Source organism: Anas platyrhynchos, chromosome Z, assembly GCF_047663525.1.
Source record: "Anas platyrhynchos isolate ZD024472 breed Pekin duck chromosome Z, IASCAAS_PekinDuck_T2T, whole genome shotgun sequence".
NCBI lineage: Eukaryota > Metazoa > Chordata > Aves > Anseriformes > Anatidae > Anas > Anas platyrhynchos.
The window spans coordinates 84,787,635-84,801,513 of record NC_092621.1 but is presented as its reverse complement, the minus strand read 5'-3'; the positions used below and the strand labels follow the sequence as shown (position 1 = coordinate 84,801,513).

Here is a 13,879-nt window from a genome sequence, read left to right as displayed (position 1 = left end):
CATGATCTGGAAGTCTTATTTGCATATATTTAAAGAAAAAGACTTCACACTACTAATATCATTTTTTCATAATAGCTTCGATGACTTTTACCTCAATGGAACAAAAAACAAAACCCATCTCAAGAAGGGAAGTAGAGGAAGAACATCCAAGGATATGACACAGGCTGATGAGGAAAATACACTGTTTTGCTCAGTTAAGTATAGACATCTTTGCTTTTGCTCATATTATTAATTTTCTATCCTTGCAGAGCATTACAAGTTGTAGTTTTTGTAGGTGTAACTGTCCAGATCAGAGGCTTCTTTTATGGTCCTACTTTTCAAAAGTGACAATTACCTTTGCTGACCAAACTTCATGCCATAGCTTTACATGAAGCCAGCTCTTCCACACAGTTTGTATTCACACGTTTTCCATTTTTTAATGTCGTGGTCCATTTTCAGCATGCCTCTGCTACTGAGAAAACCAGCGCTGTCATCCACACTGACACAGTTCTCATGCTTTCAAATACAAGGTAACCATTGGTAACAACTGTGAGAGCAACTTGTAGAAGACACCCCAGTGTTGCAAAGCACTCATAATTTGAGTATCTCTGCAATCAGCTGCTCTAAGGGCAATATGAAACTGAAGATTGTAGATCTTTTTTGGAATAACCCCAAAATTTAGAGATGACCATCCGACCCTTTTTCACCATTTTACTGGCAACACAGTCAGGAATAACTTTGCACATTTCTTTGGACCTGCTGTATCAGTACTGCAACTTCAAATGTCCACTACTCCGAAATGTCTTTCTTCACAACAATGGGTTTGTGCAAAGTTCCCAGAAATAGGAATTTAGTGACAATTAAATTAGGTACATAGCAAATAATAATAATAATAAAAATAATCTCAGCAAATACAACAGCAGTAGGAATCACCTTTCACTATAGCCTTGATATTCAGACTTCTGAGAGAATTTCCAGTCTACTGCAGCAATAGCACAGCCTTTGTTCAACGATGTTTAGATACTATTCTTTTTCTTGCTCTCCTGTATGTTGCACAAAAAATAAGATTGAATCCCTTACAAAACAGTGTTAATTTGGATGACAACTGGAAGTAAGTCAGCTTAAATTTCTTACATTGTTAAGATCAAGAGGCTTCCTCTGAATATATTCAAGATCAGCCAAGTCTGAAATAAAAATAATACATGATGCATGTCCAATGTTGTTGAATTCTGCCAGCATTGCTTTAATAAACTGTCCATGGAACTAACACGGACAATGATGCACACTTCACTAAGCTACTGATGCCAGCAACAAAAAGAAAAGAAGTTTCACTGAGTTCACTAAGAGCAATACCAAAAATTTCTTACACAAAAAAAAAGCTGTAAAGCCTACTTGATATCAGTATAGTTATCTCACAAGAACACAAAGATCCAAGAAGGATAGCTAGATCGAGCTGTACTCAAATATTAGGGTCTTCTGGCTATGACTGAATGCTAAGCTAGAATTTGGCATTCCTGATGGTGATGGAATTTTTAAAAGCAAATGTGAAAGACCATAAAAGAAAATACACCAGTGCTCGTAAGGCACCTTTGGAACTGGAAGGATGTTAGTTCAGTTTTTCCTCTTCGCTATCGCCTGTTAATAATTTTGCAGTGACGTCCTGGTTTGCACACCTTCGCAGCAAAGGAATATATGGAAGAAGCTGCTCACCAGCAACCAGCAAGTATTAACAACCTTAACGGAGTCTTTATTTTTCCCCTCAAATTATCTGACAGGGTTCTGCAGAAAGCATATGCTTACTGAAGATACCTTGGTACAATACAGCAGCCAAACAGAACTTTACATCAAAACCAGAAGAAAGGCTTGCTATAGTTTGTTCCTAAGCAAAGAGTGAAGAGCTTCAAAATGTCATAGAGAACAGCAAGTCCACGCAGATACAAGAGAAAGGAGTAGAGAGGCAGCACTTCTTCGTTCCGCCACATGAAGGCACAGGCAACCAACTACAACCTGAGTAAGAAGACACTGAGCATATGCCGTTGAGTAAATACTGGCTGCAATGACAGCAGCTTAAGAGCAGAACAATAAAGAACGCAGGGATAAATGCATAGCGCTGAGAATGGCAGGTTAGATACACAGAAAATGAATCCAGACAGATGAACACTTACTCTTAGGAGTGGTTTGCATTACAAGGTGCAGACACAGGCAAATTAAACTATCCGGGTATTAGCCAGGCATTAAACAAGTACAAGCTCCTGTGTCTTTAAACTTGGAAACAGAAAACCCAAGCAGAACAAAAGCCAGCAGTTACTACTACTTACTAACAGGCAAGGAATCAGGCCATAATATAGAAACAAAAAACAAACAAACAAACAAAACAATCTGTTCTGTTTACAGTAAGTAATTCCACCATAGGGTAAGAGTAGATTGAAAGGCTGAACAGCTGCAGCAGCTCTCACTCACTCTCCCCATCTCCCTCGTCCCCTCCCTAATTCATCTTGGACAACGTACATTAATGAAAAGTATTACTGACCAACAAAACAATTAGGATAATTAAGAAATCCCAAGAGAGTTCACACTTAGGACGCATTTAAGCTACAGCTGGGGGGGAGGTAGGAAGGGAAAAGAAGCAGCAGCAATCACAAAGTTGTCAGAAAATATGCTGGAGTGCTCTTGATTTCATTAAAGGAGTTGATCTAGTTTTGTAGCAAAATAGAAAAGGTTGCCTTGCCTTCGAAATGAATATTTCCTTTTCTGTAAAATCCATGTAAAAAATCCCTACACAATGTTTCTTTTGAATAGGTATTTTTAAAGACAAAGTGTGGAAAAGAATACATCTAGCCAAATGATATTTAACAAAAAAAAATACATAAAGAAGTCACATAGACTACATGAACAGAACAATAAATTGGTCATGTTCTATATTAAATAATACTGTAGGATGTCAGAAAGCTGTAAAAATTAAAAGATACAGTTAAAATAAAATGTAGTCTAACTGAAGAAAGGTAGCCATGGCCCACTGTGAAGTTAAAAGCTTAAATTTAAAATAGCCATTGATTGTCAATCATGATAGCATGAGATAAATATTTTCCCAGTACATAATCTTCACAAATGAATACTTTGGAACATCTCAAAAACCAGAGGAGCATACGGTACTGAAGAAAATACATAGCCTAAGATGTCATAGCTAATAACATAAAGCAATATCTGGCAATTGCTTTTAGCCACTTATTTTCAGTATACTGTTTTCCAGTTGTTTCTCTCAATAGGATCACAGGAATTGTACCATACACAGTTGCTGTAGAAGATATGCTTACAACAGAAATAAAACAAAAAGAGAAACAAATACATAAATGCTAGTTAGCAAATCAGACGTGAGCTTTCATGAAATTATGCAGCAGCAACTGTTATTCAGAAAGATTATGTTTTGCAGAATCCTGGAATGGTTTGGGTTGGAAGGGATCTTCCAAGTCCAAACCCCAAGTCCCACCCCCCCACCATGGGCAAGGACACCTCCCACTAGATCCGGTTGCTCAAAGCCCCATCCAGCCTGCCCTTGAGCACTTCCAGGGATGGGGCAGCCTATGGCGGTGCCTCACCATCATCAGAGGGAAGATTTTCCTCCTCACATCTAATTTAAACCCATCCTCTTTTAGTTTAAAGCCATTACCCCTTGTCCTATCCCCACACTCCCTGACAAATAGTCCTCCCCGGCTTTGCTGTACCCCCTTTGGGTACTGGCAGGCTGGTATATACGATCTCCTCATAGATTCCTCTTCTCCAGGCTAAACAACCCAGAAACAGTCCCTCTCTGTAGAGCTATCACATGAACTACTACACTGAAAAAGGCACTGGCAAGCTAAGATGAACAGAAAGAAAATCAGCAAAAATGCCTGGATACCTTAAGTGATGGACAAAAGTGCTGAAAGAATATAAATGCTGTTGTCCCTTTCTTACGTTGCTGCTTATTGAATAGAGGGAAATAATTATTTAGGTAGCATAGCAGTGTTTTTTGTGAGTATTATTATTATTTTTTTAAAAGTATTGATTAAGAAAATGGAAAATGCTGTTCAAATACTTGCTGCAGAAATACTTGCTGCTGCTGATATAAATCAAAAGATGGGACAGCTGCAGGTATGGAATATGCACCTAACTGTGACAACATCAACTACAGCCATCAGTTCACGTGTGACCACCATCAAAAAATGTTTTCTCAACTCCCTGTTTGAACATTCTGCAAGACCTCATCATGTTTACGAAAGCCTGCTTCTCTTCATGGAGTACCAACTGCACTCCAATATGTCACTCATCTTTATAACGTTCCTTACATTAAATTCCTGAACAACTGAACTGCTCCACGGGCTATGAAAGCAAAGAAAATTATCAGTTTTTTGATTTTTTCTATTCCTGCTGAATAAACAGAATCCAAACACATGAACAGTACTTAGGAGTGGGAAAAAAGAATCCTAGCCCCATGGTCAAATGAAGTTTGCCACTGATATCAACAGGACTGGATTTTTTTATTTTATTTTTTTTTAAGTAACAACAAAACTAGCTAAGCATACTTAAAAGGGAAAGCACTTTCCAAGTCTATTTTCTCAAACATCTAATACCTGCCTTTTGCTGACTTGCATTCCTCTTTTATTTTCATTCACTACAATTTCTAGCAAGACACAAAAATCATCTCTTAGTGATGCTAAATGCTGGCAAACACAAACCATTTTCCATCCCAGTGCAGGGGTTGAACTAACATCATACTCTCTTCATTTTTCAAATAGACCATTTAGTCACTATGCATTACCTTGACAGTAGAAGGTGCTCCGCTTGTCTGTGTTTTGGGGGGCTGAGTGACACTAGCACTAGTTGAACTCTTCTGCAAAATAAATGAAAGGAACATAATAAACAACAGAAATGTTGATGAAGAAAAAGGAAAGCCAAGTAAAACTGTAGACTCAAAAATAGTATTAAAAATTAAATACTAAAAAAATGTCCATCACTACATTTTAAAAAGGTAAGTCATCCAAACAGTAAGTTATGTATCTTTAATTCATATAGACTTATTTCAGATGGCTTTGACCAGCACAGAATAGGCTGAGTATTCTAGTACTGTTTCATAGAATAAACCTAAGTCTGTGCTATTTCCTGTGGCAGAGCAACTCATTTTAACAAAGAGTTAAACCAACAGTAGCCATATATACAAGCCAGGGCAACTTATGAGTAAGACTTTAATGACAAGTTTCAATTAAAATAAGATGGGTATGCTACCACTGTACAGAAATAACTTGAACAGCAACACTGAAGGTTGATATTATACCTCAGGCAGGGAAGTAGAGATACGTGAGAGCAAAACAATGGCTTTCCTAGCTAATTAATAAACTTGCAACAGGAACAAAATAGGACATCCCCTTTGAACCTCCATTTTTGCATTAATGCAGGACTGTTATTTAGCAAGGACCCCTAAGTACTGCTGGAACAACTCAGCAACTGCCTACGTCATACATAGTAAAGACTGGAAGAATCGGTCATTAGTAATTAACACAGCAAAAAACATAAGGTCTTTGGAGGCAGCAGATGGGTAAGATTTTGCCATTTTCTCTGACAAGTGGAAACTCAAGATCACACTGATTATTCTCTACAGGAGAGAAGTCTGCAGAACGATGGCTCAGATCCTACTGGCAAACTTGCATTCCAATTCAGAAACACACTTTCCAAATGATCCTACAATAGCTACTGCAACAGACTGTAGTCTCAGAGTCTTTTGTACTAAGGTAATTTCCATGTCACGTTCCCCTTGCAATTTAGCTCCAAAAAAACAAGAAAGCATCTCACATAAATAAAGCTGCACATTCCTCTGTCAGCCTCCAGTCAGAGCCTGGGGCAGAGGGCTGTATTTTGTGGCCATTTACATAGACTAACATCACAAAAATCTGGATCAATTCTACAGACCCTGACATGCAGGAGGATATTTACCTTAAAGATCCCATGCATAGTACTGGTCATGCTGAAAACAACACCCAAGTAGGACTTCATAGTGTGTCACAAAAAAAACAAGAGCAACGGTGACTTCCCCCCTTAAAAGGGTGCAAGGACGTGGCTGCCTCGCCCAGCAGCTCTGGCCAGGACCTTGCCTGCCCAGCTGCAGGCGCCCAGTACAGACCAGTGGGTGGTCCCGCCCCTCACTCCAGTAGATGACTCCACAGACCAGGCATACCTACAGATGCTCTCAAAAACGTCTTCTGAAGAAGAGCAGACATCTAAAGAGCAACCAGGATTCTGGGTATGTCTTCAGAACCACAGTTCTCTATTCGCTCCTGAAACTCACCTAAAATTGCAATCCTTGCCTTGGGACTTCATGGTTTGTGGTGTTCAGAACAGGAAAATAAGATATATTTTCTGCTGTTGAATAAGAAAGGCTACCTGGAGATAAGCTACATGGAATATATACCACACCACCAGATTTCTATCCTCTGCTGAATACTGAACATGAAAGGTTGAGTAATACTTGTTAGTTCCCAAGGTCATCTTTCAAAACCAACTTCTTTGCTATCTACCCCTTAAGACATTTCTAAAAGGAGACAAAAATGGCAACATCAAACTAGTAGGTTTATCCTTCTAGGCTTATTAAAATAATGACTGTACGTGGGAAGGATACCGGGAAGCACAACGCTCCCTCCAGACACACCAGCTCCTATGCCCTTTATCGCCAAATCCATCAACGCTTTTCCCATCCTCTCCCCCTCCTTGAGGCAGGAGGGTATTTTTTTTTTTTCCTGTGGCAGTCTCAGACCCAGTCAGCTACGAATCACCTTGCAGGTGTACTCAGGCCTCATTTCCAACATGGGAACAACACACCTAGCAAATTATCAAAGCACACCTTCTTTCCAAAACAAATTAGAAGAATCAGCAGCCTGTACAGGGCTGTGTATGAAGGAATGAAGCCGTGGCATACAGATACTTACAGATACATATTCTTCATTATTTACAGCAGATTCAAAAAAAAGCCGTAACACTAATTCTGTTCTGAAACAATCTTAATTGCCCCATGTTTAATAAAGCAGAGATTAAATACATATCCCTTTGATATGCAAATTTTCCCATACTAGTGTAGTTTTCTTTTATGACAAAATCATCACAGGAGGAAAGAATATGCAATCTCTGTCCAGGAAATGCTTTTAACAACCCTGAGCCTACAATTCAGCCTACAACTTTCAATCTTTGATTCACAACTTAAATGAGCAAAAACCACTGTATTTCTTCCTAGGGTGAGAGGAGTCTCGCATCATAACAGCTCTAAAGTAATACCAAAACTTAACTGGAATAATTTGATTTTTTTAACCACTTCTTGCATATTAACCACAGGGGGAAAAAAAAAAAAAGAAAAAAAAAAAGAGAAGAAAAAAGAGCAGAAAAGAAAAACAGGCAAACAAATCAGTTCTTTATTCCCCCAGATCACTCCACTTCTCTGCATAGGATTGATCAGAAATACCTTATTCCCCTCAGGCCACCAGACAGCCCTGAGGTTCAGCACTGGGCAGAGTGCCAGCCTTCTGATGGCACCTAAAGGCAGGCACTCCCCTCACCAAAAGGAGGTGGTGGCACCTAGCTTCCCTCTGGGATCCACTGAAGAGCCACACCTCCCCATGGAGAGATCACCTTCTCCCATTAACCATTACTCAAGGAACAGAGAGATCTCATCTACAGTGGCTTCTAAAATACGAACACATCTGTAACAGTACATAAATGTAACTTTTAAAAAAAATGTATTTTGTGCTAAGTGAAGAAAAATTAATTTAAACAAGTGGCGTATGTTTTGTCTACACTGTTGAAAGCATTGCTTGAGATGGCAGGATGTGTTAGGAAGGGATCATCTCACACCCTCTCTGTTAAAATATTCCCACACTTCTAAGCTGGGGCCTCAAATTCCTAAAACATATGACTTTTTTCCTTTTAATACTTCATTTTTACATTGAGACAGCAGTGCTGCACAGATTAGATATTTAGACTGATAGAGAAGCTCTCCGTGGTATTTCACTCTACAACAGCAAGACAACAGCTCTTTCCAGGTTTTGTGCAGTTAATAACACAAGCACGAGCACATTCAAAACAGAGCATTTCAACCACAATCGCACACAATGGTAGTGTTTGGTTTACATCAAAGTTGTAAGTTATGTAGTGAACTACACTTCAGCCTAAATATTTTTAAAACAACAGAACTTACTTTTTCCAAAGTTAGCTAATCTGAATCACGGGCAGCTGAATTTAAACTTACTGCCTTTATTCTTTCTACAAGTATTGCTGTACTTAATGCCCACACTTCAAAGTTATCTATCATGCCTTATGTCCAAGTATATTTAAAAGAAAAGCTACATACAGTATCTAACACAAATTGTCTCACCATGAACCCTGCAAATGTAACCAAACTGCACATCACTTTGGAATGCTTTGTAGCAGTTTAGGACAGGATTAGGACTTGTGCTGGAATCAGATTAGCCCAGCTTCCCATAAAAAGAGTTTCCCTCTTTTGCTAACCCTTCACCCCCACTAGCAGCCCTGGCAATACTGAACATAGTGTTCAGCAGCATGACAGCGTATTACAGGGAGTTGCATGGTCACAAGACCTGCCTTGCTGAGTTTGGCCAAAGCTTCACACAACCCATTTCCCTCTCTCTAGCAGTAGCCAACAGTGCGTACAAAAGAAAACAAAAACAGTGATGTAAAAATAGGTCAGACATATGCAGATAGACCTTATAAATGCATTCTCAGATAAAAACAGAATCAATGTATGTCCCAGTGATTTTAACTGCAGTGTATTTTATAAACTTTCCTGGGCTTCTCTGCAGTGAATTTGTCCAGTCTTCCCTTGAACTGTATCTTCTAGCATCCAAAAACTGCTACAGCACTAATACCCTGACTGCATACAAGATCCAAAGTGATGTGAAACTGGTGGAAAAGCAAAGTGAAGATGATACCAAGAGGTAAAGGAAAACTACACCTGTCGCCTTTCACATGCTAAAACTTCACATCCAAAACTGCAAACGGCTTGAAACATCAAGAGGAAAGGAGAAGAAAGGAAAGTTGCTATAACTTTGCAATGGCATGATGCAAATTGTAATAATTTCTTTTACGCCAATTTCTACCACTGCAAGCAATGAAAACATTTCATTAAAGCTGATTTAGATTCTCAAGTGGCTGACTCTCTCAGAATGCAAATTTCACAAATTAAAGGTTCCGAAAAGCAAGATATAAAGAGTTCAGGAATATGCCCGGTGACTTGAATCTTTGTCCGTGAACAGTGCCCAATACAACCACTACACATGAATACATTGACTTTGGACTACGTCGATAAAGAGATACCTGTATCTCCTTTCACTTACTTATTCTAACACACCTGAACTTTCCAGCTCTGTCCCTTCAGCAAGTCTTTTGTGTATTTGTACAAGACACTGTATACAGCTACGCGTTCTATACTTCATTGTTAGACTGACAAATTATGCGTATTTCAACCTAAAGCTGACCAATTCCATGGTAAGCAGATTCCCTTCATCTTGACCTGAAGCTTGAGTAGCACTACTGAAAGAAGGCAACTGAATGTCAGTAAGAAGGTGTCTTTCCTTTGATAACGTACACAGAATAAAGAGACAGACGAGATCAATCCTTCCAAGCGGAACATGGCCCTGTAGAGCAGGAAATCATAGTCTTATCCTTACCAAATATTTTCATCATATTTCTCTACCTGCTAGACAAAATAGCACTGAATATTAGTGCAAACAACATACTTCCAAGTAACCATCATTGGCTGCCATGAAGGAGTTTCAAGTAAAATGGGCATGTTGCTCTAAGGCCACATCTTAGTTTTTATTTTCAGAAATGAAACAGGCTACATTTAACATGGACCCTTGGGAAGGACCATGCTTAGCTACTTCCCACTTGGTTACTTGGTTTCTCTTCTCTCCTACCGAACAGTAGGATAGTCTTAAGTAAGGCAATTCTAACCCTGTGTCTTAATACCACCTCTCTGTGCAAGAACATGTTTTACCGAAGTAGGTTTCTATGTACAGTAAATCTGCTGAGCTTTTCTCAGTCTACTTTTAAGCCACCAAGAAGGAAGGGCTTCAGTAGGCTTCAGAAGAAAGGCTATTCTACACCTTGACAGTACTCATTATGAATTCTCCTTGATGTTATGGCTAACTAGCGTCTCCTATTCAAACCAGCGTCAGACCTTTGAAGACTTCATTTTCAAAGCCTTACGCATTATCTCTTACTTCTTGAGGTCTGCATACTTTAAAAATGTGAAAAACAAGGTCATTTTTTGTATTAATTTCAGCTAAGCAATGACTAGATGGGCTTTTAAAAGTTTCCCTTTAATATGAATACGAGCTTTTCAAATATCATATAATTTCCTTACCATTTTTATCCTGTGCATCATTTACACAAGCTCTTCTAGGAGCAAGATGAATAAATTCATTATTCTAATTATGGACATCCACAGCTATCTACAGACACATTACAAGTCTCTGCTTCAAAAACTGAAGACTACAGGAATATTCTCCATCTTTTAAACAAAAACATTGCATTGCAAACTCTTGGAAAAATAGCACAAAGGTTCTGAATTGCTACTTCAACTGCATTACCAGCATGACTCACTGTAGCACACTCTCTCTGCATGGCTAACAGCTTTGGAGGCTGCAAGAAGGGTGACCTTGTTCCTAACACTGTCTGCAACCCACACGGGTTCTGCTTTTCAACACTGGTTGATCAGACTATAAAATCGCCTGCTGTAAACTCAACCTTACAGCCTGTCATAGACTCTTGACCACTAAATATTCATTCCTGAAGAAGCACCATCTCCAAAAACAAGTATGTTTGGAAAATACAGCACTGAGCACGTACTTGCATCAACGTCAAAATCTCTTGATTTTGCACATAACATCAAGGGGATGTGCAAAATTTGTGTATGAATCTTCCCTTTGAAGATAATCCAGTATACAGACAAGGCTGGAAGAGCCACAGTGCACCCTACTTCATCCCTGCTTCTGGACAATGAAAAAGCCAAAACCATCAGATACATACCAAAGTGTACCTACACTGCAAAACAGACAAATCCAGAGATAATTTCCACTGATATTAGCATGAAGTATTTATGAAAGGAGAAGAACAGCAAAGAAGTATTTCCATTAGGCTGCTTATCAGCACAAGAAAAAACTACACATTCATGGAGTTAATTACGTGTGACTACAGTCACCAGTTATTTATCTGAAAACTACCACTTCACTATAAATCTGTACCAGAAGAATTGCATTACCAAACTTTTCTTGTCAATATATTTGAACAGTTGAATTTACCTCTGTTTCTGCCTTTTTCTCTCCTGATTTGGAAGAAGCTTCACTTGCCTTTTTGTCACCTTGCTGTAAATAGAGAAAACAGATGTGTAAAAATTAAGATCTTAAATTATATTTTCTATGCAGAGAAAGTCCCAAATATCTTAGTGCACGTATGATCACTTTCACCCACCATGATATGACAGAATGGAACACAGTTTCCCTTTCCCTTCTTGCTAATGGACAGGATTCCTAAATGACATGCTGTATAACTTCAACTAAAATCAGTTGAAAAGAAATGACCTTCATGGCAGAACATTTAACAAGACTGCTCCTGTGGAACGTTCAGGAAGATACCACCATTCATAGAATCACTCATTCTTGATTAGCACAGTGCTCTCTGATACTTGCTTCAGTAATGCTGTCGGGTCCCACTGGCTTCAGTAGACCAACACTGCATGTCCCATCATCACCATCCACTCCAACACCCGAACTTTCCTGAGAACCACTCAAATACTCATGATGCCCAGACCTCCTTACATGGGAGAAATCTGTTACTACAACTTCTCGGATTCATATGTTGGTATATAAAAACTCTGCTACAGTTCAGGCACAGGTGCACGTTAGTTCCTTCTGAATCCTACTGTATCTTACATTCCATCCAAGACATTAAACTTCTTGTTTTCATCTAACTTGACATGTGATCCCATTTGTTCCCAACATGTGGCAATAGACAAAATAACATTTTATTCAGCAAGCACATTGTATTCAGAACAAGCTTTACTGTGTGCATCTCTGAAAATGATGAGTACGGCTCCTCAAAAAAATTCTTTGCTTAATCTCAGAATAAAATCAATGTAAAAAGCAAGATCTTTTCCCTTGAATGTAAGAAGCAAGATAATAAAGCTATTATCCAGTATCTCTGTTAGTATAGCTTCCCGCAGCAACTCAGACATCTGAGAATGAGGATTCACAGCTGTTTGGTTTTGTTATGTAAAGTAACAAAGTAAACAGTAAGTAAACAGTGAAAAGTAACGAAGTAAAGCCACTGAAGTAATGGGTTCCTACACCATTTTCTTCACATGGCTATAGAGAGAAAGTAATGATCGTGTATCACTGCACTATCTTCAACTGGAATCTATTCAAGCACATCAGCAAAAAGGTTTGGGAAACACTAGAGCTAAACAAACAAATAAAACTAAGGAAAAAAGCACCATGTCTCTTAACTGTTTCTATTTTGATAGCACAAAACAAAAATTTCATGAATTGTTTTAAACAACCCCTAATAATTCAAGATTTTAAAATAAGTTTGGGCTTCGCTTGACAAGTTTTTAAAATTGCAAGTACTACTCTCACACTCCAATTTTGCCTTGTCAATGGAAAAACAAACCACTCAGGCTGTCTTTTCGGGTTACAGGTGAATTGATTCACAGCCCTATAATAGTGCTTTCAGTGCAGGCACAATTAACCTAGTTATCTGCGCTTTTTATTGCTACAGCAGAAGCATGCGACACACACGCAACGTGCACACCCATGAAAGCAATGTCGGTAAGCATGCGTTCACTGACAAAATGGTGACTCCAGAGGCAGCACAGCTGCAAGGCTTGGGACCTGGTTCTGTTGCCCAGCAAAACTTTTTAGGGTAGACTAGGCTCTGTTCCTAAATGGAATGGCATATCATTATAAGATCACAGAATATCCCAGGTTGGAAGGGACCCACAAGGGTCATTGAGTCCAACTCAGGACTCCATACAGGACCACCCCAAAACAAACCCTGCGTCTGAGAGTGCTGCCCAAATGCTTATTGAGCTCAGTGCCGTGACCACGTCCCTGAGGATGGGGCCCGTCCCAGTGCCTAACCACCTCATGGTGCCGAACCTTTTCCTAACCCCCAGCCTGACCCTCCCCTGTCCCAGCTCCATGCTGTCCCCTCAGGTCCTGTCGCTGTCCCCAGAGAGCAGAGCTCAGCGCCTGCTCCCCTCCTGAAGGAGCTGCAGGCCACCAGGAGGCCTCCCCTCAGCCTGCTCTGCTTGGAGCTGAGCAAACCCAAGGACCTCAGCTGCTCCTCATCTTCCCCTCCAGACCCTTCGCCACAGCACATTAGAAGCTGAGTCCACCTGCAGCCCTTACCAACATAGGCAACATCCAGCTTGCACACGATTGCGAAAGCATATTGCATGGAATGCTAAACTTCGCTGGCATCTCAGGGGGATCGTAACTATTGTCATGGAGGTTGGCCAAGAAAGCAAGCACGCCTTCCTGTACATTGCATGTATTTTGTTGTTTTCATTGGTTTGTTTACTCAGATTTGGGCACAGCTATAAAAACAGTAACACCGACTCAAGTCGAGAATAATCCTTTTTTTTTTTTTTTTAAATCTATTTTAAACTTTTCAAGTCACAGAAAGCAGGAACCTTATCTAATTCCTACCGAGTACAGCAGACTCAGGGCAGTGACAAATCCCTCCCTAACTCCATTTCCTCATCTTCACACCAAGGAAACCTGTGCCAGATGGGAACACAGCATCAATAAGGCACCAGTCCCTGCACTGCTACAGTGTGTCCCAGCAGCTGGCTACAGCTCAG

The 13,879-nt window shown here is 39.7% G+C and overlaps 1 protein-coding gene across 16 annotated transcripts in view; it reads right to left on the bottom strand.

Moving 5' to 3' along the window:
- CAST (calpastatin) overlaps positions 1-13,879 on the bottom strand; it is a 60,658-nt gene that overhangs the window by 43,866 nt on the left and 2,913 nt on the right. For 10 of the 16 annotated variants that reach the window (XM_038170029.2, XM_038170027.2, XM_038170026.2 and 7 more), the window contains exons 2-3: positions 11,319-11,381; positions 4,778-4,849 (exon numbers count right to left, since the gene is read on the bottom strand). In XM_038170029.2, coding sequence (XP_038025957.2) covers positions 4,778-4,849; positions 11,319-11,381 — 135 coding nt within the window. The remainder of the gene's footprint in view (positions 1-4,777; positions 4,850-11,318; positions 11,382-13,879) is intronic. The other 6 variants (XM_072031680.1, XM_038170030.2, XM_072031682.1 and 3 more) reach the window with 2 other exon arrangements.